The 25,704-nt window shown below is 49.6% G+C and overlaps 1 protein-coding gene across 1 annotated transcript; it reads right to left on the bottom strand.

Moving 5' to 3' along the window:
* Nucleotides 1-698: 698 nt before the first annotated feature.
* On the bottom strand, nt 699-24,110 carry GMCL1 (germ cell-less 1, spermatogenesis associated). Its single transcript, XM_027734719.2, has 14 exons — nt 23,920-24,110; nt 22,328-22,451; nt 19,892-19,988; nt 19,458-19,555; nt 18,862-18,974; nt 16,327-16,392; nt 16,076-16,160; nt 15,798-15,888; nt 15,474-15,614; nt 10,758-10,827; nt 4,613-4,688; nt 3,304-3,449; nt 3,081-3,168; nt 699-2,015 (listed from the first exon to the last, which is right to left on the bottom strand). Exons 1-14 carry the CDS (start codon nt 24,108-24,110, stop codon nt 1,887-1,889), a joined length of 1,515 nt encoding a protein of 504 aa, XP_027590520.1. The 3' UTR covers nt 699-1,886.
* Nucleotides 24,111-25,704: the final 1,594 nt, after the last annotated feature.

Raw genomic sequence — 25,704 nt, 5'->3', positions numbered from 1 at the left:
CTGCAACCCCTGAGGAAGGGTCCCCACCCCACCCAAATCCCCGATCCTGGTCCCTGGGAAGAGGGAGGAAGCTGGGAAGGGGGTTGTTTCCTTGCACTGACAGTCCCCCCACAGCCAGGAGGGCAAGGGAGGGCACAGGACACTCAGGGATAAGGGAGGGGGTTCTTCCTGTCTGGAAAAGGATTCCAAGAGGAGTTTCCTAATCCAGTCTCATGCCCTCATCACACTGGAGGGTGGTGGGTGTCCAGCACAGGACTCCTGCCCAGGGTGAGCAGGGCAGGGGGGCCCTGGGATCCAGGGGAATCCTGGGATCCAAGGGGGTGAGGGCAGAGCAGGATCAGGCCCTGAATGGGGGTGCAGAGCCCTGCAGAGTTCAACCCACCCCCACAGCTCAGACTGCAGCCCTGGTGCTGAAAACAACCTGGGGGTGATGTCCCTGTTCCCCTCTGCCATTAACCAGCAGCCCCTGCTGAGTCCACTGAGTCCAGGATGGCTTCAAAGAGTTGGTACGTCCAGTTAAAGCCAGAATTAAGGGTCTAAATACAATAAATTTGATGCTGTAGCAGTTGAACACCTTAAAATGCTTCTGCCCTGCTGCCAAAGCCATGTGACACGAGATCACACAGAGGTGCTGAATCCACAGGCTGAATCCAACACAGAAAGCTATTCCCAGCAGGAAAGGACAGACAAGGGCAGTATTCCACTTGAAATCATTTATTGACAAGTTGTCATGTTTTTCCATCTTGCCCAACACATTTTTATCCTTGTTATATAGTACAAATGGTTTTATATTTTTCTGACATTAAAAAAATAGGCTAAAGAGGCAAAAATTCCCAGTTGAAATCCAAAAATCCTGCTGTAAGAATTCAAAATTGCAAGAGACAAACATAAAACCCAACAAAGACCAAAGAGAGTGTGCCATGACACGACTCATCAAACCCACTGGAGAGGAATCCCTTGTTCCCAGCTCTGCCTTTGGATCCTGTGACCTTGTGAACTGGTGTGAAGTTGGTGTTCCACATAAAAGGCACTCAAAGGTCACAAGTTCCTGAGCTAACACGGGATGTATTCCCAAGGTAACAGCTAAAACAAGCCACAGAAAATGTTTAAGAACTGGTATTTGGTTTGTGTAAGTAGAGTCAGAACCCCAGCTGAGAGTTGCTGCTGCTGGGACTCAAATGATGGTGAGGAGTATTTGCAGTACATGGAAAAAAAAAATTCACTTAAGAACATCCTTATAAGCAAATTAATGTGCTAAAAAAGAGAGAAAAATTGGTTGCAATGTTGAAACAAGACTAAGAATGAAATGTCTGCTTGTGAGCTGCCAAAAAGGCTCAAAACCAAGCAGGTGGGAAAGGCTGTGCAGTTAAATAACCAAAGTCGAGAGGCCACATTTACACAGATTATTTGGCCCTAACAGAAAAGGACCAGAAAAATAAGCAGAATATGGATCTGGTATTTACAGATCAGTTATTAAAAAAACCCCAAAACAACAAATAAAACAACCCAAACCCACACATCCTACAGCATGTGCTCAGAATCCAACAGTGAAGTTCCCAAGTTGATCCACACAAACTCCCCATGTCCCATTTGGCTCAGTTTTCACCCAGAAGAACCCAAGAGTCACACTTCCCAAACATGGACCAGCTGCTGCCCGAAGCTGCAGAGCAGAGCTAAGGTTAGAACCAGAAGGATGCCTGGGCCTGGCCTGTCTGGTTGCTGCTCTTGTCTCCAGAGCTGCAGAGGACACCCCGAGGCCGGGGATGTTTTTGGGTCTGAGGCCTGGCTGTCCCAGCTCGGGGTGGCACTGGGGTGGGGAAGCAGCTCCAGGGGGGCAGAGGGGCTGCCAGGGGCCTCCAGAGGGGTTGCCAGGGGCCTGAGGGGCCTCAGGCTTCCAAATTCTCCAGCAGGGCCTCGCCGTCCGCCCTCTTCTCCGGGGTCGTGTACAGGAAGTTGCAGCAGATGTAGAGGGGGAAGGTCAGGAGCCTGCTGTCCAAATTCATCACAATCTGCTCCTGCAAGCACATGGGACGTGGGGCAGGGGGACCAAGAGCACAGGGACAACACTCACTCTGTAGTTAATGACTGTGGATTAAAGTCAGAATATAAAAATAAACCCAAGACAGCAATTCCCCTTCACCTCCAGCAGATGGTTTATAGCATTGGCACTGATGAGACACTCTCAGGCTGCCCACAGCCCCAGAGCTCCCAGGCCTCTGCAGCACAGGGAACAACCACAGGAAAGCAAATTTACCCTCCAGCACTCTGGGGAGAAAAGGGCAGTTTTCAGTTTCGTGAGATTTCACCAACCAGGCAACACCCAACAGTCTGTATTTTAAAGTAAACTTCAGTTTGTGGGTAGGAATTTTTGGGTTTCACTTCGGGAACTGGTTTTGGGGTAGCAAAATTGAAACTTTACCCTACAGTGAGGATGGCACTGCCAGGGAAAGGTTTTGTGTGTTCTCACTACCTCCATATCACTGCTGGCTGGGATCTCAGAAACTTGATTTACAAGTCTTGCACTTGCTTCAGTAAATTCTGCTGTCAGCAATGGGTGGGAAAGGGCACGTGCTCTAAGGAAGCTCTGCTCCTCTCTGGGGCTTGTACTGATTTATTTAATGCAGTAATAAATCCAACCCTTGAAACAACATGTAGACATTCTTTTAACTCCTCAGCTTACAAAGGAGTCTTTGAATGAACTCCAAATTTGCCTCTAAGTAAGGATCCTGCTGGACAGATCACCCAGAGGGGTGATGTCAGCAGTGCTGGAAGGTTGGGAGAGCAGCAGGTCCAGACCAGGGCACTGGCAGCACACAGCAGCACCATGGGCACTCATTTCACTCATAGGGGAACTCATTTCATATTATCAACACTAGTGAAGCCCACACTACCCCACTCTAGTTCCATTTCACAAATTAGCCTTAATCACCCACTACCTCTGACAGGGACACTTGAGATTCCACACAAGCAACAACAAGAACAGCAACTCCCCTTCAAGGGCACTGGTGGTTTCTCTGCATTTTTTTCATGCCTTGGACTCCACAATTCAAGTTCGACAGCTCAAAAACCCAGAGACACACCTGGTCCTTCTCGAGGGTGAGGATCTGATAGCCCGTGGTCCTGCTGCAAACCATCTTCCCGCTGCTGTCGAAGGAGGCCAGACGTAACCTGGGGGACAAGGGCAGGGACCTGGCTCCAGAACACCCCGTGTTCCCAGCACGGGGAGCTCCTCAGAGGGGACAGCCCACGTCTGAAGGTAAGCAGTGAGCTGCAGTGAGCCCGGCCGGGCAGGGCTCACCGTACCTGAAGGCGATGCTGCGCCGGGGCTGCAGGCTGACGGAGCCGCTGCACGGCTGGTTCAGCGTGTTGCGCTTGAAGATGATGTAGCGGTTGGTGTAGGTGACCAGCAGGTCAAAGCCGAAGTTGAAGCCAGTCCAGCGCCAGCAGTACTGCAGGACAGGAGGGAGAGCCAAAGGAACCAGCCTGAGCAGTGGCTGTGACAGGGATGGTGAGTGTCACAGGAACGGTGACAGCCACTGCCCCAACAATGGATGGTGAGTGTCACAGGAACAGTGACAGCCACTGCTCCAACAATGGATGGTGAGTGTCATGGGAATGGTGACAGCCACTGCCCCAACAATGGATGGTGAGTGTCACAGGAACGGTGACAGCCACTGCCCCAACAATGGATGGTGAGTGTCACAGGAACGGTGACAGCCACTGCCCCAACAATGGATGGTGAGTGTCACCAGAACAGTGACAGCCACTGCCCCAACAATGGATGGTGAGTGTCACCAGAACAGTGACAGCCACTGCCCCAACAATGGATGGTGAGTGTCACAGGAACGGTGACAGCCACTGCCCCAACAATGGATGGTGAGTGTCACCAGAACAGTGACAGCCACTGCTCCAACAGCCCACCCTGGGAATGTGACCCCAGGCTGCAGAGATGGGGGGATTCAAGGGGCCCTGCCAACATCTGCCTGAAACACAAGATACTTGGTAGGGAACTGGCTGGCAGCCAGAGGACTGTGAGAGCAGCTGAGTGTCAGCTGCCTCCCTGACAGACAAAAATACACGGCACAAGTGCTGATAAAACACTCTGCACTGGGAAGGGGCTGCTCTGTGAGCAGCACTCACTGCAGGCCCCAGCCATGCCCAAAGCACTCCTTGGAGCACAACTTCCCGAGGTTAAGTGACTTCAGAGGGGAAAATTCATGTTTCCTGTTTTTTCACAAGATCTATTACCTAAAGACACAGATGTGTACGTGGAACACAGAGGTTCTGGCTGTGATTATTACACATTTTATCTAGAGAAGTTCCTTTTCCAGCTAAAAGGAAAATGATCAGAGCTCTATTTACTGCCTGTATGTTTCAAGTCTCAGACGACAGTCTCACATGAAAATAGTTTTCCCAAACACTGTCTCAGTTGCAGCACAAGAACACCATGAAACACCAACCCCTCACTCCTTGCAGAGACAGCACGTGTTTCCATCCTTCTGGGGAGAACAAAATGATTTCTCTCTCCATGACATCTTTTGGATGCAGTTTGACAGTGGGGGCCTGAGTGTTTTGGGAATGCCTGACACACCTCAGCCTTTGCCCCACTTACATCACCGTCCTTGGCGAGTTTGCGACCACACCTCATGCTGTTCCCTTCCAGTTCCTCTTTATTTATTTCTTGGGGCCTGAAAAAAATAAAAGAACATCTTTAAGGACACTTCAACAGCTTTGTATGATACCTTAACGTGGGAAAGATGAACAGACTGGAGTAAACTGGTCTGACCACACGATCACGGAATACCCTGAGTTGGAAAGGACCCACAGTCAACACTTCTCTAGCAGAGGTGTGACCAGGTGAGCTCTCAGGGTCCCTTCCATCCTGAATTGTCCCATAAACATCCAACTACTCTATAAAACTGCCACACAAACCAGGTTGTGAGACCTCAGTTAGGCAGGACTTTTATAACAGAACTTTTCCAGATAACAAAGCTATAGCTGTTATCTCCAAGCCTCATAAAGACCCAAGTCCTTTTTAAACACATCAGTCCCATCTCCCAGGCCCAAGCAGAAAGTGGTGCTGGGGCACAGCTGCAGGGCCCTGCAGAGCAGCAGTGCAGTGAAGCAGCAGCCACGAGACACTGAGAGGTTTCTCAAGGGGCTGGTTACACAACTTGCCTAGAAAACCCTCTTCCCTCAGTGCTCCTGACGTGCCAGAGCCTCTCTGTTCTGCCATCCCACACCAACAGCAGCTCCGTCCACCCAAGTCTCCTCTGGTGCTTCCACACGTCCAGCAGCCCTGCAGAGCCACAGGAGGGAGAGCAGCCCCAGCTTTCCAGTGGTGTGGTACTCACTTCACACACAGTGACTTCATCAGCCAACCAACCTCCACTGCCAGACAGTCTTGAAGTGACACCAGGCCAAGCTGTATAAACCCCAGAGACATCAACCCCCCACAGGTCAAACTACACACCTGCAAGATCCAACAACATCCTCCAAGCTCCACAAGCCACAAGAAATGCAGCATCTGTTCTCTTCTACTGCTCACACCCCCCAGGAACTGGCAGCTAAAGCTTTTATGAACAGAGCCTGGGTCTTTTCTCTCCATTTCTGCAAAAACCAACCCTGGGAGATGAAGTGTTTTATGAACAGGTTAAGCACATAAACTCATCACAGTAACCAAATTCACCCAAGAACCTCCCGTGTGCTTTTCCACATCTTCCAGCTGAACTGGTTCTGTGGCTGACCTAAATGCAGCAGTGGTGATAAAGGATTTATTTCTGTTTAAATAGTGACAAATTTCACAAACATTAGTCCATAATGCTCAGACAGACATGGCATCCCCCTCCCCACCCCTGGAGCAGCCTCAGATGATGCAAAACTTCAGCTTTAACCACTTCCATCAGCTGCCACACAGTGAACAGTCGAGTTATCCTATTTCCTCCTCAAACACTGCCAAAGAGACTGTTAGAGTAGAAACTATCCAGCCCTGCACTCGAAAGATCTGTCTGGCTTCTGCCACAGAACACATGTTTAATTAAAAATGATCCACTTTAGTACAAGTAGACCTTGAGCAACTCCAGTTCCAAGCCACAAACTCCAGTGTTACATTAAAACATTCACCAATCCTGAAGAGCAAATAAAATGTTTAGTCCTTTTAAATGCAAACTTGTCAAGTAGAAGAGAAATACTTTCTTCTCCCCCTCCCTGAAGTTACCAAGAGCAAACACATGCCACGTGTCCAAGCAGTGCCATTTCCATGCTGGCAGTGTTGGGATGAGCAGGTGCAGTGACACTCTGCTCCGGGGGGGGTGGAAATAGAGCCCTAGTTCAGCTCAGGGGAGTCAGAGTCACATCTTGTTCCGATTCCCAAGGCTGTTTCCTTGTCTCTGAGGGAAAAAATGTGCCGGGATATCAACACAGGCAGCAGGTGTGGGAGGAGGAGTGGCAGAGCTGGGTAAAGGATGGGCTTATAAAACCTTAATTCTTTTCTTCCAGCTACAGGTTGGACAAACGGCCAAGACATCTGTGTTAACACAAAGGAACAGTTGCACGGGTTCCCTTCTAAGGCACAAGTTGCCAGTCCCAGGCCTCTGATGCAGGGTGGCAGCACAGGAGAGCTCCCAGGCCCCCAAACCCCACGGATCTCCTCAGAGACTGTGTGCTGTGCACGAGGTTCATTGCCTGTGCTGACATTTCTGGGTTCCACTGTCTTTAAAAACATCTTAAAAAATCCCAGACTGCAAAAGGGAAAACTAGACAAGAAAAACACTCTACTCCTTCCAAGAGCCACTGAAACCCTCAGCTGCAGCTGAACATGAAAGCTGCTCTTTCCCAAGCTGGATGATCCCCATCATCCCCACTGCAGGCTGTGGGAACTCACTTTACCAGCAGCTCACATATCCTCTGGCTGACAATTCTAATGCTCCCACTGCACTGCAGTGAACTACCAAAACACACCCAAATCAGCAAATACCTGGTGTCAGAATTTTGGTGACTTAATGCTCACTTCCCCAGGAACTGTGGTTCCCCACGAGCCAGGAGGGTACATTTGTCTGCTCCCAGATGCAGTCACAGCAGCAGTGCAAAAGTCTTCCCAAGAAAACACCACATCAGAAACAAGCTATGGCACCCAAGATTAATCTTTAGGAGTTGAATATGAGAGTCACAACTCTGTATTTCACCTCTACTGTTTCCCAGAGCACTGCTGCTGAAGAGAACCACTTCTTAAAGATCTTGACTATTCTTCAGATCACAGTTTGGGGGATTTTTTACACTATTACATGATAACATCAAAAGGAAGCAATTAGGGAAATATTTCCTATGTAACACATAACTGAGCTATGGAGCCACACCACAGGGTGTTGGGGCTAAAGCACAAGCTGTTTCAGAACAGAACTGTATGTATTTAAGAACAGTTCCACTGGCTGTTGGTTGGTCAGTAATGATCCAGCCAAACCCTCCACCTGAATAATCCTGAATTGCTACTGCCGTGGAAGTACAGCAAGAGAACAGGGAAGACTTTCACCTTTAGGGAAGATGGGAGATCTGTAACTGAGCACTGCTGAAAAAGACTGTGAAAAGGGTTGGAGCAAGAACACAGCCTTGTTTCACACCATTCTTTATTAGAAAGGGCTCAGAAAGTGCATTGCCATATCTGACTTGGCCGTGCTGATCCTCATGGAGTGCGATGATCATTTTAAGGAATTTAGGGGGACAACCTAAACGTTCCAAAATCTGCCACAGACCTCTTCTGCTCACAGTATCAAAAGCCTTGGTGAGGTCGACAAAGGTTACATAGAGACCCTTGTTCTGTTCCCTACACTTCTCTTGCAGTTGTCTGAGGACAAACACCATGTCTGTGGTGCTCCTGTTGGCTCTGAAACCACACTGACTTTCAGGGAGAATTCCTTCTGCTATAGTGGGTATTAGTCTGTTCAAGAGTATTCTTGCCAGGATTTTGCCAGCAATGGAGAACAGAGTAATACCACGGTAATTTGAGCAATCTGATTTAATTCCTTTCTTCTAATACAAAGTGTTCTTGCTCCAACCCTATTCACAGTCTTTTTCAGCAGGATGCTCCAAAGGGCCATGGCAGACCTCGAGGATCAGGATGGGATCTACATTCGATACCGTTCTGATGGAAGCCTCTTCATCCTAAGGCAGCTGAAGGCCCACACCAAGACCTTAAACCATCTTGTCCAGGAGCTGCTTTATGCTGATGACGCCGCCCTTGTTGCCCACACAGAAGCAGCTCTGCAGCGTTTAACATCCTGCCTTGCTGAGGCTGCTGAGCTCTTTGGGCTGGAAGTCAGCTTAGAGAAGACAGAAGTTCTCCATCAACCTGCACCTCAGGAAATCTTCCATCATCCCCACATCACCATTGGCAAATCAGAGCTCAAATCAGTCCAGCAGTTTAATTACCTGGGTAGCCTCATCTCCTCGGATGGTGAGATTGATGGGGAGATAGATAACAGGTTAGCAAAGGCTTATAGTGCTTTTGGAAAACTCCATAAAAGAGTATGGTGTAATAAACACTTGAAGAAAAGTACAAAGATCAGTGTTTACAGAGCCATTGTGCTGTCTACTCTTTTATATGGGTCCAAATCATGGGTCATCCACCGCCACCACCTGCGACTCCTGGAACGCTTCCATCAACGCTGCCTCCGAACAATCCTAAACATCCCCTGGTCAGATGATGTGACCAATCCATCTGTTCTAGAACAGGCAGCAGGCACAAGCATTGAGGCCATGTTGCTGAGAACACAGCTGGGCTGGGCAGGGCACGTCTCCAGGATGAAGGACCAACCACCCCCTCCCTAAGATCCTGCTTTATGGGGAACTTGCCACCGGCTGCTGCAAGAGAGGAGCCCCAAAGAGGAGATACAAGGACTGCCTGAAACAACATCTCAGCCTTGGCCATATTGATCATCAGAACTGGTCTGCTCTGGCCTCCAGTCGGGGGGTCTGGAGACACCCCATCTCTAACGCTGCTGATGCCTTTGAGAACGCAGCAGGGTCACCCCTGAGGAGAAAAGACAAGGCAGAAAGAATCGTGTCTTGCTGAATATTCCACCTGAGGAGTCTTTCTGCTGTGCCTTTTGCAATCGGACATGTCTATCTTGTATTGGCCTCTTTAGCCACCAGTGTGCTTGGAACAAACGTGGGGAGAGCCCTTCCCAAATCTTCGTTTGCGAAGCCCGGCCATGATGATGATTGAACTGAACACTGCCCCAACCCACATGGCCCCTGGTTCAGATCAGGTCAGTGGTTCTCACACCTTCCAGCCTGTGATCAGTCAGTGAACTCTCCTGTCACAACCCAACCTGTCCATCTCCACACGCTGGGCTGACACAGCTTTGGGAGAAATAAACCACTGGGTTTGCTGGTTTTTGGAAGGTTACAGACATTTTGCAGCTGCCTGACCTGGCATTTATTCTCCACAAAGCACTTTAGGAACCAGGAGAGAAGAGAAAGACAGGGACAACTCCCCCAGCTGCATTTTGCAACAGTTCTGGTGTTTGAAAAGAGCTCAGGGGACTTGGCTCATGGCAAAGAGCAAGCAGGAGGCAGGGGAACAGCTGGGGGAACACACACACGTGTAACACACACTAATCACACACAACCCACTGCCAGGCACAGGCTCAGCATCCCAGACACCACTCAGGGCTTACACACAGGACAGCCCAGCCCAGCCCAGCCCTGGGGAGGGCATGGAAACACCCCCTACACATGGGAGCTGGCAGGGAATTCCACAGTCAGAGAATCATGGAATACGTTGAGCTGGAAGAGACCCACTAGGATCATCGAGTCCAGCTCCTGGCCTTGCACAGACACCCCAACAATCCCACCCTGTCCCTGAGAGTGTTGTCCAAACCCTCCTGGAGCTCTGGCAGCCTTGGGGCTGTGACCAAACCCTGGGGAGCCTGGTCAGTGCCCAACCACCCTCTGGGGGAAGAACCTTTTCCTGAGATCCAACCCAAACCTCCCCAGCTCAGCTGCATTTCCTCACTGCCAAGGCAATGCCAACACTGTGCAGCATGTGGTCTAGGAAGGAGAAAAGATGGGATATAAAACTGCAGGATTATGGAGAGAATGGGGTCTCAGCAGTGGAGAAGGATGCCCTGCCTGAGGAAAGCTGGAGAGCTGGCAGAGGAGAGATGTCAAACACAACCCTGAGGGGGAAAGGCTGTGAAAGGAGAGGGGAATGGGGGAACAGGTGACAGGATGCTGGGCCCTGCTGGGTGCTGGGCCCTTGCTCACTGCCTGGGGGGCCAGGATGGGAGGGGCAGGAACAAAGGTTACTGTGAAGTTATCCCTGCACAAACAAAAAAGGATGGATTGCCTCTTGCACCAACACAGTTCCACTGCCCCCCAGCCTCCTGCCCACCCAGCCCAGGACAGAAATGACCCTTTCGCAGCCTCGACACTCATTGCAAAGCTAAGTGTTGGTGAGAAGCATTAACCAACATAACAGAAAATACAGAATGTGTGTCCCCCACCCAGCATTGCCCTCTGGTTCCACTCTACCAGTTTTCTAGAGTTCTGCTGGTTAAAGGATAGGATCCCAAGGGAACAGGCAGCCCCACAGAGAGCAACAGTTTAAAACCACTAAAGTATCCTTACTCCCCCAAAAGCCACTGAAATATGCTTCCTCCCCCCCTTAATGTAAACTCCCAAATTAATCATGTCAGAATTTATATGAGGAAGGTTTCTAATTTAGGAAAGAAAGAAAAGAAAGTCTGTAATATACCTACCCAATATCATTGTCTTGTTCTGCTCTGAGCATGGCAAACCACTGCTGTTTGTAAACAGAGGACAGCCATTCTAAAATTGAAAAAAAAATAAATAAGCTTGTTGTCTTTGCTGCTGGGAGTGGGGATGGTCATAAACATTTGAAATAGAGGAATAAAATGACATTAAAATAATGAAGTTACACTTGTTAGCTGGATGGTCTAAGCAACCAACCCCCTGATAGCTCCCTGTGTTCTCCAGCTCCAGCCTCAACCACAGGAGAAGGGATACAGAGAAACATCCACAACCAACAGGCAGGAACTCCACGCTATGCTCATCTCCTCAAACATTCACCACTTCAAAAAGTGATGCAACTCAACACGTTTTCTCAGCACACAAAGCTCTGTTCAGCCAAGGAGCTTGTTAACAACCCCTTGGGAGAAGATGCTGCTTTCTGAATCCCCAGTGGAATTTTACACAAGTTACACAAGAAGAAAACAGAATCAAGGATAAAGGAAACAGTGACTTAGCACAGATATAGTAAAACAAATAGAAATTGTGCCCTGCTAGGAATAAACACAACTCATGTCTTCCTTGGAGAACACACAAAGATTTTATCAGTTCTGTTAATTTAATGTTGCAACGAGAGATAAAACAGAACAAACCCAAACAGTTTGTCAGGCAGTTACACAGAGGGGATCCCAGGCACCAAGAGCACAGGGTGCAAGAAGTTCTCAGTTGAGATAATGAACAGGGGCAAGGTCATGGATGAGAACCAGCACTGGGGGAATGGGCTGGGTGAGAGGAAGAAGAACCACTGGGACTACAACCAAAGCAGGAGCTGATGGAGGGGACAGAAGGGAGGAGGGGTGAGATCACATGGCTGAGATCAACTTACAGCTCCCAGAAGGAAAAATTAAAACCAGCCCTTGTCCTACTGACTCTAGAGTGAGAATTCAGACTGTGACAGGAGCAAACTGGGAATTCATCGAAGTACAACAAAGTGTACAAATGAATTAAGGACAATTGCGCAGGGAAGGGTCATAGAATGGATGTGTCAGAAGGGAAGGAATAAAAGCAAATCAGGAGGGAGAGCATCTTCTCTATTTGTTTATGTGTATGTATTCATACCTCATATTTCAACTGCAGTTCATCTGTTAATTTCTAGACATTAAGAAGGAAAGCACAGCTTAGGAAATGTTCAGAAGTCACCAAGTAAAACAGAACAATGAACACTGTGCTCACACAGACACATTATGTACTTCTGCCTCTTGCACCTTTCCTGCCCAAAGAACAGTCTTGTGAACTCCTAACACAGAATTTCAGTTTTCTCCTGCAGGCCCTACACACACAGAGGGTATAAAAGTGAATAAATAAATAATCACAGCATTACTTTCAACTACTCAGTGTGATTTCCTTCTTTACCTCGAGAGGAATTTCATCCAGAATTATCTAAAAGGCTTCCACCAGAACACAAGGTCCCCAGCAAAGTCCCCCTTCTGCAGACTCTAGCTATGAAGCATCCCCTCAAATGCTGGATGCTGGCAGTCTGTCCCAAAGCGAGCCCCAGGATTTATCTAAACCTCCTTGCAAAGGAAGAGCAACAGTTTTGATTGAACACAGTTTTTGGCTGCACACTGGAATGAAGAGATTACAAGGGCTGGTGAGTCCAAAGCTCTGGGATCCTCCTGGCACAGGAGTTGCTCCTCCTTCCCCTGTGCCACAGTGCCACCCAGCCACGGCAGGGCACTGCACCAGCACTGCTCTGCACACCCTGGCAGCCGGGACACAACTCCTCCTGCTGCTTCCACCAGCACCAGCAAATCAGCCTCAGAGCTGCAGTCAGTCCTGCCAGAATCCTTCCTCTGACACACACAGGAAAAGGCTTCTGGGTTTGAGAACTGACACAACATTTGCTCCCTGAAGAACAGCAAGGGAAGGCTGCCCAGCCCAGCCCAGCCCAGAGCTGGGCAGTGAGAACCACAGAAACGGTAAGAGAGGCAATCAAGTGCAGCTCCTGCAAATTGCTGATTTGCAACATTTTATTCACATGCTGACAAAGGCACTTCATAACAGTGCGTTGTTCTCCTCTATCATCATTAAATTAAGGATCTAAAGGGTCATTAACCCAAAGTTATTCTTTATAGTGACTTTTGCACTGTGCCTATAACCTTTACCAATATCACTCTGAAGTAAGATGGATTCTATTTACTTTATACATCACTTGATCATGTAAAATATCACATATCAAAGATCAGAGCTGTTCTTTGGGGATTTTTATGCATAACAAAATGTTATCACTTGCTGGAGGTCAAGCAAGTGTGCTCTGGGCACACCAGAGCAGACCACTCCCACCTGTGTGGAAGTGCTGCCTCCCCCTGATGCTCAAACAACACCCTGAGAGGGGCATTTTGAGCACAGGACAACAGAGTTCCTTCCTCTTCTACTTCATAAGACCCAGTGCAGAAAACAGTCTCTTCTCCAGCTATTAAGGCACTAATTTAAAGCAGAACTGGAAGGAGGGAAAGCCAGTCCCTTTGAGCAGTAACTTCATTTTCACTCAAGAGATGGGCAGATTTCTGGGGAGGAAAGGCCCTGCTCCCTCCCCACAGGCACAGAGAGCCCTAATCCAGCTTCTGAGAACATCTTTCCAACATTTCAAAGGGGCAGAGAGAGGAGCTCAGGGTTGGTCAGACATTCAGCCACAAAGAGTGATTAAGTCATTGTTGCTGGCAGAGACAGGACATGGCAGCACAGGAAAGGCAAACTGAAGTGACCCTACACCAGCTCAATGGCAAGGAAAGCCTCTCAGGAGGATCTAACAATTCCACCAGGCTTCAAAGGAAACATCCCAACTCAGCATCACAGCATCATGATGACATCTACAGCAGCATGAAGGGAAAAGCCAACATGAGATGAAAAAAAATTAACTTTATAGCAGCATAATTCAAAGACAGGTTAAACATCTACATAAGGCAGGGCTCCACTGTGACCCCCAATGCTGCAGGAGTGGACTTATCTACTTCATATCTCAAGTATGGAGAGGTGACAAGAACACACTGTCAAGAAATTACAAATAAAAGTGATGAACAGCTCAATAAATTCAGTTTTAATTGGCATGTGGTTATTACACCCACACACAGACATCACAGACACACATGAATGGAGAGCTATATTTTTTTAAACCCATGTCAAACTCTGTATGAGACAGCCAGGAGAAAACTGGCAGAGTTAAGATGCAAAAATCATTGCAAGGATTCAGCTCTGACAAGGGAACTCTGACCAGAGGGAAATGTGAACAAGGACACCAGGAGCCAAATTCAAAGGGGGAGCACGAGAGTTCCAAACACTTACAAGGAGCACAACTGACCTGGCTGAGAGAAGGGAGAAAAAAAGAAAAGGGAAGAAGAAGGAGGGGCATGATAAGAGAGAGGAATGATAGTGGGAAAACATTTTCAAGTGAGAGCCCAGCTTGATAACCCATTTTCAGCCTTATTCATCCAAGAGCAGCCAGGTTCACACAGCTGCTGAGCAGGGAACAGAGATCTGGGCACTCAGATTTCAGCAGCAAGATGAGAAGGGACTTTTCATTTTCCAGTGATACTGTGATGTAACAGCAGCAATCTCCAATAACATGAGCATTTCCCTCTCTGGGCTTCAAAAAGCACACAGCCCTAGAAGGGGGATGTATTTTATACAAGTCAAAGTGCAAATAAAACGTCAAGAGCAATATATTTGAATATCCTCTCTGCCCCAAATTATCCTAAATCTGTCAGTAAACATCACTTGTTCTGGAAGAGAGAAGAAGAGTTCAGAGCAACTTGTGTTTTTGGTCTTCATTTTCAGGTATTGTTCCAAATCCTATCAAAACCTACTCAGCTCTTCTTAGAAAGTAATGGCTAGAAAACAGTCGAGTCTCAGGAAGTTTTGCTCTCTCAAAAGCAAAAGACCTTTTTTGCATCTCTGGGACTGTGAGATCATTTAAACTTTGATAGTGTATTGACTGCAGAGTACTGTGATAATCTGACTGATCAGCAGAATGCTTTTATGCCTATAATCTTCATACTCATCTTCAGCTGAATCTCCAGCCACAAACAGATGTTGGAAGGAAACACGTGAGCAGTAAGACAAAAAAACACACTGAGCCCTTCCCAGTGACCCCAGGGCAGGACAGGCTGGGGAAGGCACACAGAATGGGATCAGCTCAGTAGAATCATGGAATGGTTTGGGTTGGAAAAGCCCTCTGAGGTCACTGAGTCCAACCATTCCCCAGCACCGCCACAGCCACCACTGACCATGTCCCCAAGTGTCACATCCACATGGCTTTTAAACCCCCCAGGGATGGGGACTCCACCACTGCCCTGGGCAGCTGTGCCAGGGCTGGGCAGCCCTTTCCATGAAGGAATTTCTCCAATATCCAGCCTGACCCTCCCCTGGCACAGCTGGAGGCCGTTCCCTCTCCTCCTGTCCCTTGTTCCCTGGGAGCAGAGCCCGACCCCCCCCCCAGCTCCCCCCTCCTGTCAGGGGGTTACAGAGCCAGAAGGTCCCCCCTGAGCCTCCTTTGCTCCAGGCTGAGCCCCCCCAGCTCCCTCAGCTGCTCCTGCTGCTCCAGCCCCTTCCCAGCTCCCTTCCCTTCCCTGCACACCTCCAGCCCCTCCATGTCCTTCTGGGGGTGAGGTGTCCCAAACCCACCCCAGGAGCTGAGGAGAGGCCTCAGGCTGTGCCCAGCACTCACTCACCTGAGGGCAGCAGGGCATCTCTCTCCACGATCCTGGCTGAGGCCAGGTCACTGATGATGTACTGCAGCCTCAGGTGGGAGAACACGGGCAGGAATGCACTTCCCTGGGCTGATTCCAGGAAAGCAACATCACCCCCAAACTCTGCAACACAGAGCACCTGCATCACAACTTGTTCTCCCCGATATTTGCCAGCCCCTATTTATATTTGAGTTTTTACTTGTTGATCAGAGATCGATATTATGGGCAGGTGAGTCACCACTGCCACTAAAACTAAGAAATTACTTGCATTCAAACCCCAAACCAAGGCCAGGCAGCTCCTCCTACCTCTCCTGCGCTCGGCAAACCAGGCATCAGCTTCAGCCAACACCTGCTTGAAAGACCCATTCCAAGAAGGCACGAGCTGGAGGAACATCCACTGGGAAAAACAAATAAATTCTAGTGAGTCAGTGGAAGAAGGTTTTAAATAAGTGATCCATGCATCAATAAGAGATATTTCCATAGTGCATTCATTCCTATAGAGGTTCTGATACTCTGTTAAATACTTTCACTCAATCCCACAAAGGTTCCACTGCCTCAAGCCCCAGCAGCCCCTTGGGAAGTACCTTTTTGAGAGCAGTGTACACGTCCATTTCCACCTGCAGCACAAACAGGTTGGAGGAACTGATCAGCTGCTTCATAAGGTTTATGCTGAAAAAAATCAACCATAACAGGTCAGTGAGACAGAAGAGAGAAAAGGAAGAAGGGCAGACAGGGAACAACCAACCAGCAACAGCCCAGAAAACGATTTGCAGTGAGCTCTAGACTTGGGCAGGGATTGTCCTTCATCCCTGTGGGGGAAGTGCAGCCCCAGTACCTGAGTTCTTTGAAGAGTCCAATGCTCTGGTGGGTCATCAGGTTGTTCAAGAGCCACTCAAGGCACCTGTATGGAAAGCAAGGAATTAAGACCTTTGCTTGTTTTTCCTCTATGTCAACACTCCTGCAACAGGTGCTCAGGCTCACAAAGCCTGATGCTGCCCCACAGGACTGGGAAATGGTGCCTTAACCCAAGCCAGAAATGCATAAAAATATAAAAAAGAGTTCTTTCAAACACTGGGAGTTTGCCAGGAAATTTTCTGAAGCTCTTATTAAAGGTGCATTGAGTTTCTCCAAGGGCACAGCACAAGCAGAATTCCAAGGACTGTCAATGCCACGCAGAGCTCTGAGAACACACTGAGTCCCAGCACAAGGAAGCTGGTGAGAGCTCTCAGCATTCTGCTCCCAAATGTGGCATTAGCCCTCCTCATTTCAAGTTCAGCTTGAACTCTGCATATTAAAGCCATTTTTTGATGAAACAGCCTGTGATCATGTGTTACTTCACTACCACACTCAAGACCAAACATACTGTCCCTACTACTGTAATTCCCTCAGTCACAGCACAGGCCAATCAACCTGCCACAATCTGCACGGATTTTAAGGGAGTTGATGACAGTAGAACCTCAACAACAGGATGAGCAAAGCCAAAATTGGGCAGCTGTCAAAGGATTAGGAGGGCCAAAGCCCAACAAGAACTTGATTTAGCCACTACAGTTAAAGACAACACAAAAGTTTCTACAAATACACTGCAAAAGGAAGGTCAAGGAGTGTCTCCATCATTTGTTCAGTGCAGAGGGTGATGCAGTGACAGGGGACAAGGAATAGGCTGAGGTACTCAGTGTCTTCTTTGCCTTGGTCTTTAATATCAAGATCAGTTGTCCTGAGGATATTCAGCCTCCAGAGCTGGAAGTGAGGGATGGGGAGCTGAGTGAAGGCCCTGTAATCCAGGAGGAGATGGGCAGTGACCAGTCCATGCACCCCAGAGCATTGAGGGGACTGGCAGAAGAACTTGCCATACCACTCTCAACCATCTACCAGCAGTCCTGGTGAACTGGAGAAGTTCCAGCTGACTGGAAAGCAGCAAATGTAACACCCATCTACGAGAAGGGTCAGGAGAACGATGCAGGGAATTCCAGGCCTGTCAGCCTGACCTTGGTTCCAGGCAAGGTTGTGGATGGGATCCAGAGTGCCATCACACGGCACAGGCAGGAAGGACAGCCTGGCCCAGCCAATGTGGATTCACGAAAGGCAGGTCCTGCCTGACCAACCTGATCTCCTTCTCTGACAAAGTGACCCGCCCAGCAGATGAGGGGAAGGCTGTGGATGTGTCTGTCCAGACTTCAGTGAAGTGTCTGACACCATCTCCCACAGCATCTCCCGGACAAACCGGCTGCTCATGGCTGGGATGGGTGGACTCTTGGATGGGCAACAAGCCGGCTGATGGCCAGGCCCAGAGAGCTGTGGGGAAGGGACATAAATCCAGATGGGGCCCATCAGCAGCAGCGTCCCCAGGGCTGGTTGGGGGTCAGTCCTGTTTCCCACCTTTATGGATCTGGATGAGGGGGTCACCTGTGCTCTCAGGACACCTGCAGACAACATCAGGGTGGGTGGCAGTGTGGATCTGCTGGAGGGCAGGAGGGCTCTGCAGACAGGCCTGGGCAGACCCCATCAATGGGCCAAGGACAACAATGGCACGAGGTTCAACAAGGCCAAGTGTCCTGCACTTGGGTCACAGCAACCCCTGCAGCTCCAGGCTGGGGGAGGAGTGGCTCGAGAGCTGCTCAGCAGGAAGGGACTTGGGGGTGCTGCTTGACAGCCAGCTCAGTATGAGCCAACAGTGAGGCCAAGTGGCCAAGAAGGCCAATGGATCCTGGCCTGTATCAGGAACAGGGTGGAGCAGGAGCAGGGCAGTGATTGTCCCCTGTGCCCAGCAGGGGGGAGGTCACACCTTGAGTGCTGCCTGCAGGTCTGGCCCCACTTCCAAAGGAACACTGAGGTGCTGCAGCATGGGCAGCAATGGGCACCAGGGCTCTGAGGGACCCAGGAAACACATCTGCTGGGGAGCAGCTGAGGGAGCTGGGCTTGCTTAGTCTCAGGAAGAGGAGACTTGGGGTAACCTCATCGCTCACAACTCCCTGACAGGAGGTTGTAGAGAGGTGGGGACTGCTCTTCTCTGCTGTGCCTGCAGTGAGAGGGCCCGAGGAAATGGCCTCAAGCTGAGACAGAAGAGATTCAGATCAGATTTTTCCACTGTTTGGGTGGTCAGGCACTGGAATGTGCTGCCCACGCAGGTGGTGGAGTCACCATCCCTGGAATTAAGAGGTGTATGGATCTGGCACTGGGTGATAAGGTTTTAGGGGTTAAAGTGGCAGTGCTGGTTGGACAGCTGGACTGGATGATCTTAAAGGTCCCTTCCAACCTTCATGATTCTATGATTCTATTCTAATAAAACAATTAACCTGGGCATTATTGTACTGTGTGTAAACTCACTGATCATTAGCCATGTCCAAAGCAGCTCAGAGACAGGAATTCTTACTTTTTCTTCACGGAGTCCAGCCCGTACGTCCCCGCGGAGTTGTAGTACCCACACACGGTCTGGGAGGTGATGGTTTCCTTCATTGTTTCACCACACTGCTGGATTAAGCCATCCTGCAGGGAGGCAAAAAACCCACAGGCATTCTGAGTGTTTATTTCCCAGCAGGAAATGTCAGGCACTGTGCAGGTCATGCGGATTTTCCTGCCTGAGCCACCCCCAGAGTCCCCCAGGCTGCAGTGACCTGTGCTACGCTGCCCAAAACATTTCAACCATTGCTCCCCAGAAACACAGACTTGCCTGAAGAGTATTTCCCACGAAGGAGAAGCGTGATGAATGCCTTCAGGGTAGAGCAAACGAGCCGCAAAACCTATTTTAATCTACTTTTAGATATGACTCAAAGCAGCACTTAATCTTACACCTGAATCTTAGCCACAGCACTTTCCAACAAACCCTCTGCGTCGTGTTTAGGTTTTTTCCCACTAAGCCTGAAAAGCCGATTCATTTCTCTGGGTGAAACAGGACATGCTGGCGAGGATTTTATGAACTGTTGTGCCTCTCTTCAGGCAGAGACAGAGATCCTGGCACTCCTGACTTACCAGCTGCAGCATGCAGGCTGCTGCCAGCAGGGCCACCACGCGGCTGGGGTTGATCAGCACGTCGTCTCTGTACAGGGAGCCAAAGGCCACCTGCAGGGCTGCACAGGGAACAGGAGCCAAACAGAGACAGAGCAGTGAGCACGGGGCATCAAAAGAGTCCTGAACTATAACCAAACCTCTTCCCTGCACACCTTCTCTGTGATCTCGGCTGCTCTGGACAAACAGCCAGGGCTGACCAGCCCAGAGCCCCCGACAGAACACACGAGCTGTGGCAGTGCCCAGCCCAGCACTGAGCTTCCACCAGTTAAACAAACCCTGCAGCACACCCTGAGAGCTGTAAAACAGAGAAATACAAGTGCCACCTCTGAGGATCATGAGGTTTAACTTAACCCCTGCCCTCAAGGGCTTTGTTAAAATAAGAGGTTCCCACTTACCTTCTACATCAATATTTTGGTCAGGAATCTCCAACTCTATGACGTTCATGCTGGATTCTTTCCAAGAGCCACTGAACATACTGGAAAAGTAGCCTGACTGTAGGAGGGAAGAGGAGAGAAAAAGAACTCGACTAAGAGATTTCATCCCAAATAGCCAAAAGCAGCACATGGAACAAAACATGGTTAATATTTACCTTTATGTAGAACAAACTGTGTTAAGGGAACTTTCACAAGCTTAAACATTCTGACAGATTCAAAAGGGGCCAACTGTATTTGCTGTTTCTGACACTGAAAACGCCTACAGGAAATTTGGGCTACATGTGTGTGACCGAAAAAAAGAGCTTTAAAAGGCCAGAAAAGCCACAGAAGCTCTTTTCCTACAAACCACACCACCAGTGGGGGCAGAATTAGTCCAAGAACTAAGTCCTTGATGTTACCAGCAGACAACAAATCCTGCAGACATTAGGGAATGCCAGTTTGGGGACTGGGGAAAAATAAAAGAAAGGCATGCAAGACATACAAATTACTGTACAAGGCTGTAGTCTCATACCAAGGACACAGACACATACACCATTTACAGCAATATACCTTTTATTATTAAGTGTAAGGCACATAAAACTAGAATTTGAGAGGTTTCCATCCAAATGAAGGGAAAGATAATGCTCTACTAGGGTTCCTGATTTTCCTTCCCAGCAGCAGATGTGCCCATTATGAGATGCTATCAATGAAGTTTACCTGAGAGATCAAAAAAATAAAGTCTATTTGTACCACATTCCCTGACCTCTTCACTCAGCATTTCAGCCCAAGGCAGCAAATAACACAAGCCCCAGTTTTGATTTATTTTGATGAGGTCAGTATTTCTGTACCCTTAGTGCATCCCTAACCATGGCACACAACACACTCCTCTCAAACCCAGGACCTCACTAACCACACCCTCCTCACGAGGCTGCCTCAGCTTTGCCATGGAGATCACTCCCCATTTGCATAAGAATTTATAATTTTAGTAACAGCATCAGAGAACAGAAATCCCCCATTTCTCAGAGCTGCTGTGAACAGTCAGAGCAGCACCTGACTGTCCTTTATTCGGCTCAAGGCAGTGACTGAGGGACCAGGGGAGCTGAAACAGGCTCAGAAAGGCTGCTCAGCAGTTCAGAGTCACAACGGCATTAAAAGAGTCGTTTCCATGCAGTTATTTCTAACCTCCAAAACTATTTTACCCACAGTAACATAATTCCAACGCTGGAGTGTGACCTGAAACAGGACCTGCCTGATGAGAACACTGAACTCCCCTGAGGTTCCTCTCCCAAAAAACACCACTCTTACAGTGAGGCCCCTGCAGAGCAAAGTCACAGTTTTCAAACCCTGCCATACAGCTGCATCCACAGGAGGATTTAACACTCAACTTCAGTCACCAACCCAGGCAAAGGTTTCAGGAGCAAACTTGACAGACAGTACCCACAGTCACAGTGACAGAACACACCAGCAGCACCAGCAGCCTGAGCCACACCAGTGCTGTGCCCATCCACGGGGCAGAGGGGGCTGTGCCTGCCAGCTCTGCTCCTGCCACAGCCTGTGACACAGGAGCTGTGACACAGAGGACACAGCAAAGCCAACCTCTGTGCTCCCCAAGCACGAGCACAGAGCACTGCACCTGAACCAGCCCCAAAGGAAAGGTCTGTACACACAGAGGGGGTTTGAGGCACAAGCACAGAGCACTGCACCTGAACCAGCCCCAAAGGAAAGGTCTGTACACACAGAGGGGGTCTGAGGCACAAGCACAGAGCACTGCACCTGAACCAGCCCCAAAGGAAAGGTCTGTACACACAGAGGGGGGTTGGGCAGGTCCTCACTGAGATTTACTCCTTCCTAGAGCTCCTGTGCAAACCTTCCTCAGGCAGCTGCAAGAAATCCTTCCTGAGGGCTCCTACCAACCAATACCAAGCACAGAGAGCCAGCACCACCAATGTCCCTGCAGGTCCCTGCCCCCGAGCCCAGGGGACAGGAACACTGAACTGGGGCACCACAGGCTCTACAAATCCCGCCTGGAAGTGCCTCCTGTGCCCTGACAGAATGTTCACACCACAAGAGCCACTCAGCCACCTGTTCAGCAAACAGGAACACGTTCTCAGGACATCAAAGACACATTTCAGGACTGTTTTCACAGAGGATGCACCGAGACTAAGAATGAAATAAATTAAATAGAATAAAAAAAATTACACAGGAAGAGAGAGAAGCTTTTCAAACACAAAGATGCAGCTCTGCTTCCCAACACTGCTAACAGGAGCTGGTTAACTGTTTGCATCTACAAAAAGAGTGAAAGTCCCAAATAAAAGGGGAAAAAAAAAAAGGATAAATCTCCAGTCACACTTCACAGTTCCCAGACATTATTTTACTAAAAGCACAGTTCCTACTGGGATTTAGAAAGGAGCCACTTACCTGACACAAATAAATCTTGTGCAAGTTCCACTCCTCTCCCAGAGCACAGATTTTGACATCACTGTTCTCCCCATTCAAAAACAGAGTCTGATAAATGTATTTCGATGTGCTTTTCAGTTTTTTCCTAGTAAAAAAACCCAAACCAAACAAACAGTGAGACACTCCTTCCAGTTGTCCCATTACAGCAGCTGCAGTGGGTCTCAAGCCCAGGATTTTCCCTGCCACGTCCTCCCCAGGCTGGCACCACTTCCCCACTCCCTGCCTGTGCCACTATTTGCCCAAAATTTGCTGAAATAGTGTGAAATTGAACCAAATCGGCCCCAAAAGGAGATAAAATTGGCCCTAAATCCCCCTGGAAATCCAGAATTACCCAGAATTCCAAGGTATTCTCAAAATATTCTCCAAATTTCATCAAATTAGGAAAAGTGATGAAATTTAGGGGAATTAGAAGCAGAAATGAGGAGATTTTGGTGAAAATGCGAACACCTGGGGAAAATTCTGAGAGAAGGGGGCAATTTGAGGAAAAATCAGGGGAATTTAGGGGAAAATGGAAAAATTTGAGCAAAAATGGGGAAAATTGGGCCAAAGAGGGGGAAGTTTGGGGCACATTTGGGAAAATGGGGAAGCTTGGGGAAATTCATAAAATTGGGTACATTTGGGGGAAATCATAGGAATTCTGGATAAAAATGTGGAAGTTTTGGTAAACTTTGGGGGAGAATTTGGAGAATTTGGGGGAATTGGTGAAATTTCAGGGAAATGTTGGGAAATTTGGGAAAAATTAGAGTAAATATAAAGAAACCTGAGAAAATTTGGAAAATCGATGAAATTTGAGGCAAAAATGGGGGAACATTTTGGGGAAATTTGAAGGGAAACAGAGAAATAAGAGTCAAAATGAGGAAACCGGGAAAATCTGGGAAAACTGCTGGTGCTGGGACATCCCCCGAGCACCCCAGACCCCAAAGAGTGGCCTGACCCCCAAAACTCTCACTGCCAGCCTTGGGATAATTAGTCACAACTTAATTTACCACGAAAGAGCTGCCTGTCTTGATGCACAGTGTTTAAATTATACTGACTCAATTGCAGAACCCCTACATGTAAATATCTTTTTTTTTTTAATGAAAATCACGTGGATGTATTGGAAAAGAAAATATCATTAACCAGCAGATTACTGGAATACTAATTAATAAGAAAACCGTGTAACTCGTAGCCAATGAGCTCTAATTCCTCTTTCTGCTAGAACGTATAAACAGTAAGAAGTTCCATAGCTGTTGTGCTTTGTGGGGCTCCAGCGAGCAGCCGGGGCAGCACAGCTGAGATAAACCATTCACGGAGTGTCATCCCCGGACTCAGCGGGGACCAGCCCCCTTCTCTGGGGGCAGCGGGGCCCGGAGCCCCCCCAGCTCCGGCAAAACAAACAAACAAACAAACCCCCCCCCCCAAACCCTCAAAAAACCTAATTCTGGACACGACAAATTCAAAACCTAAACCAGAAAACCTCAATAACCCTTCCCGAGGGGGGCCCGCGGTGCCCCCCGAGCTGCCCCCCCGGCCCCGCTGCCCCGTCCCGCCCGGGGTCACCGCGGCCCCCAGACCTGCGGCCCCGGGGGTGTAGCAGCCGCTCGTCCCGCTCGGTGTCGCCGTCGCTGTCGCTGTCCCCGGGCCCCTCGGCGGCCCCGCCGCGCTTCCTCTTGCCGTTCCTGCCGGCCCTGCCCGCGGCCGCCGCCGCCTCGCCCCGCGGGACGGGCCCCCTCCGCCGCAGGACGCGGCTGCCCAGGGCGCCCATGGCCGGCCCGGCCCCGCCGCCTCATGAGGCCGCGCCGAGCGGGCCCGGAGCGGGAGCGGGGCCGGAGCGGGAGCGGGCCCGGAGCGGGAGCGGGGCCGGAGCGGGAGCGGGGCCGGAGCGGGAGCGGGGCCGGAGCGGGAGCGGGGCCGGAGCGGGAGCGGGCCCGGAGCGGGAGCGGCACCTCAGCCCCGGCCGGCGGCGGCCGCGGCCTCTGCGCCTGCGCGGCAGAACCGCCCCGGATGGGCTTCCGGGGACCGGGGAACATTTCCTGCCCCGGGAACGGGCCTTTTCCTGCCCCTGAGCGGGGCTGTTCCCGAGCCAGGAACGGGCCTTTCTGTGCCCCGGGAACGGGCCTTTCTGTGCCCCTGAGCGGGGCTGTTCCCCAGCCAGGAACGGGCCTTTCTGTGCTCCGGGAATGGGCTTTTTCCCGCCCCAGGAACGGGCCTTTTCCCGCCCCGGGAACGGGCCTTTTCCCGCCCCGGGAACGGGGCTTTTCCTGCCCCTGAGCGGGCCTTTTCCTGACTCTGAACGGGCCTTTTCCCACTCCAGGAACGGGCCTTTCTGTGCCCCAGGAACGGGCCTTTTCCCGCCCCTAGAACGGGCCTTTTCCTGCCCCACAAACAGGCCCTTCTTGCTCCATGAGTGGGTCTTTCCTGACCTGGGAACAGGCCTTTTCCTGCCCCTTGAATGGGAATTTTCCTGCTCCGTGAATGGCCCATCCTGGGGGGTTTCCAGGGATCAGACTCTTCCCACCGTGTGGGTTTGTTCAGCCCTGCAATGCCCCAGCACTGCGTGTCTGCAGCTGCCAGAGCTCAGAGCACTGCGGGATCCCGGTGTCTCAAAGAATGGGATTCTTCACCGCCTTTGCAACGCTCCAGGAATGACACACTCAAGAGGGACGTTTATTCATGTCAGAGCTGCACAAGCCTGGGTGATCACTGGAGTTCCACAAATCAAGCACACCAACTATTGAAACTTTATTATTTATACATTTTAGCAAACAAAGGAACTAGTGTTCATTGGCTACCAGTTACATAGTTTTCTTATTAATTAGTATTCTGTCTTCTGTTCATTAATGATCTGCTTCTCACACTAGTTAGTCTGCATGCCCGACCTTCTCTTCCTTTGGGTCGGGGGGTTTCTTGGCTTGGTGGTTGTGATCTGCTCCTGCTGGAATCACCTTTGAGCAGCTGGAGATGATTTCAGCCCAGTTGCTGAGTTGGGTTTATCAGCTTCTTCCTTACCTTAGGAGTCCTGCCAGATGTCTCCGTGGCCTGTAAATTCTGCATTCCTTGTGCCCACTGTCAGAGGTACACCCTTCTTTCCAAGCTCAGTTAGACTCCCCCTCGGCCTGGGATCACTGGAGCATGTCCAGCCCTAAACCTTAACGGCAATTCTACCAGCAAGTAATTTGTTTTTCTAACACCTGCACAGCACTTAGAGCTTGTTTGTTGGCTGCTGTTTAATGGATTAAATCTCCCTTGTTGATTAGGCTGGAATGTGTACAAGGATCAAACATCAAAGACCATCCTTTCTTAAGAAAATTTTTACGTATTCCACATTTTGCAAGTATTTAAGACTGCATCTTCTCACT

Source organism: Pipra filicauda, unplaced genomic scaffold (genome assembly GCF_003945595.2).
Source record: "Pipra filicauda isolate LSUMZ 115617 unplaced genomic scaffold, ASM394559v2 scaffold364_size791107_pilon, whole genome shotgun sequence".
In the NCBI taxonomy this organism is placed as follows: Eukaryota; Metazoa; Chordata; class Aves; order Passeriformes; family Pipridae; genus Pipra; species Pipra filicauda.
Note: the sequence above shows the minus strand (reverse complement) of the source record. Positions and strands in the feature narration are given on the sequence as shown.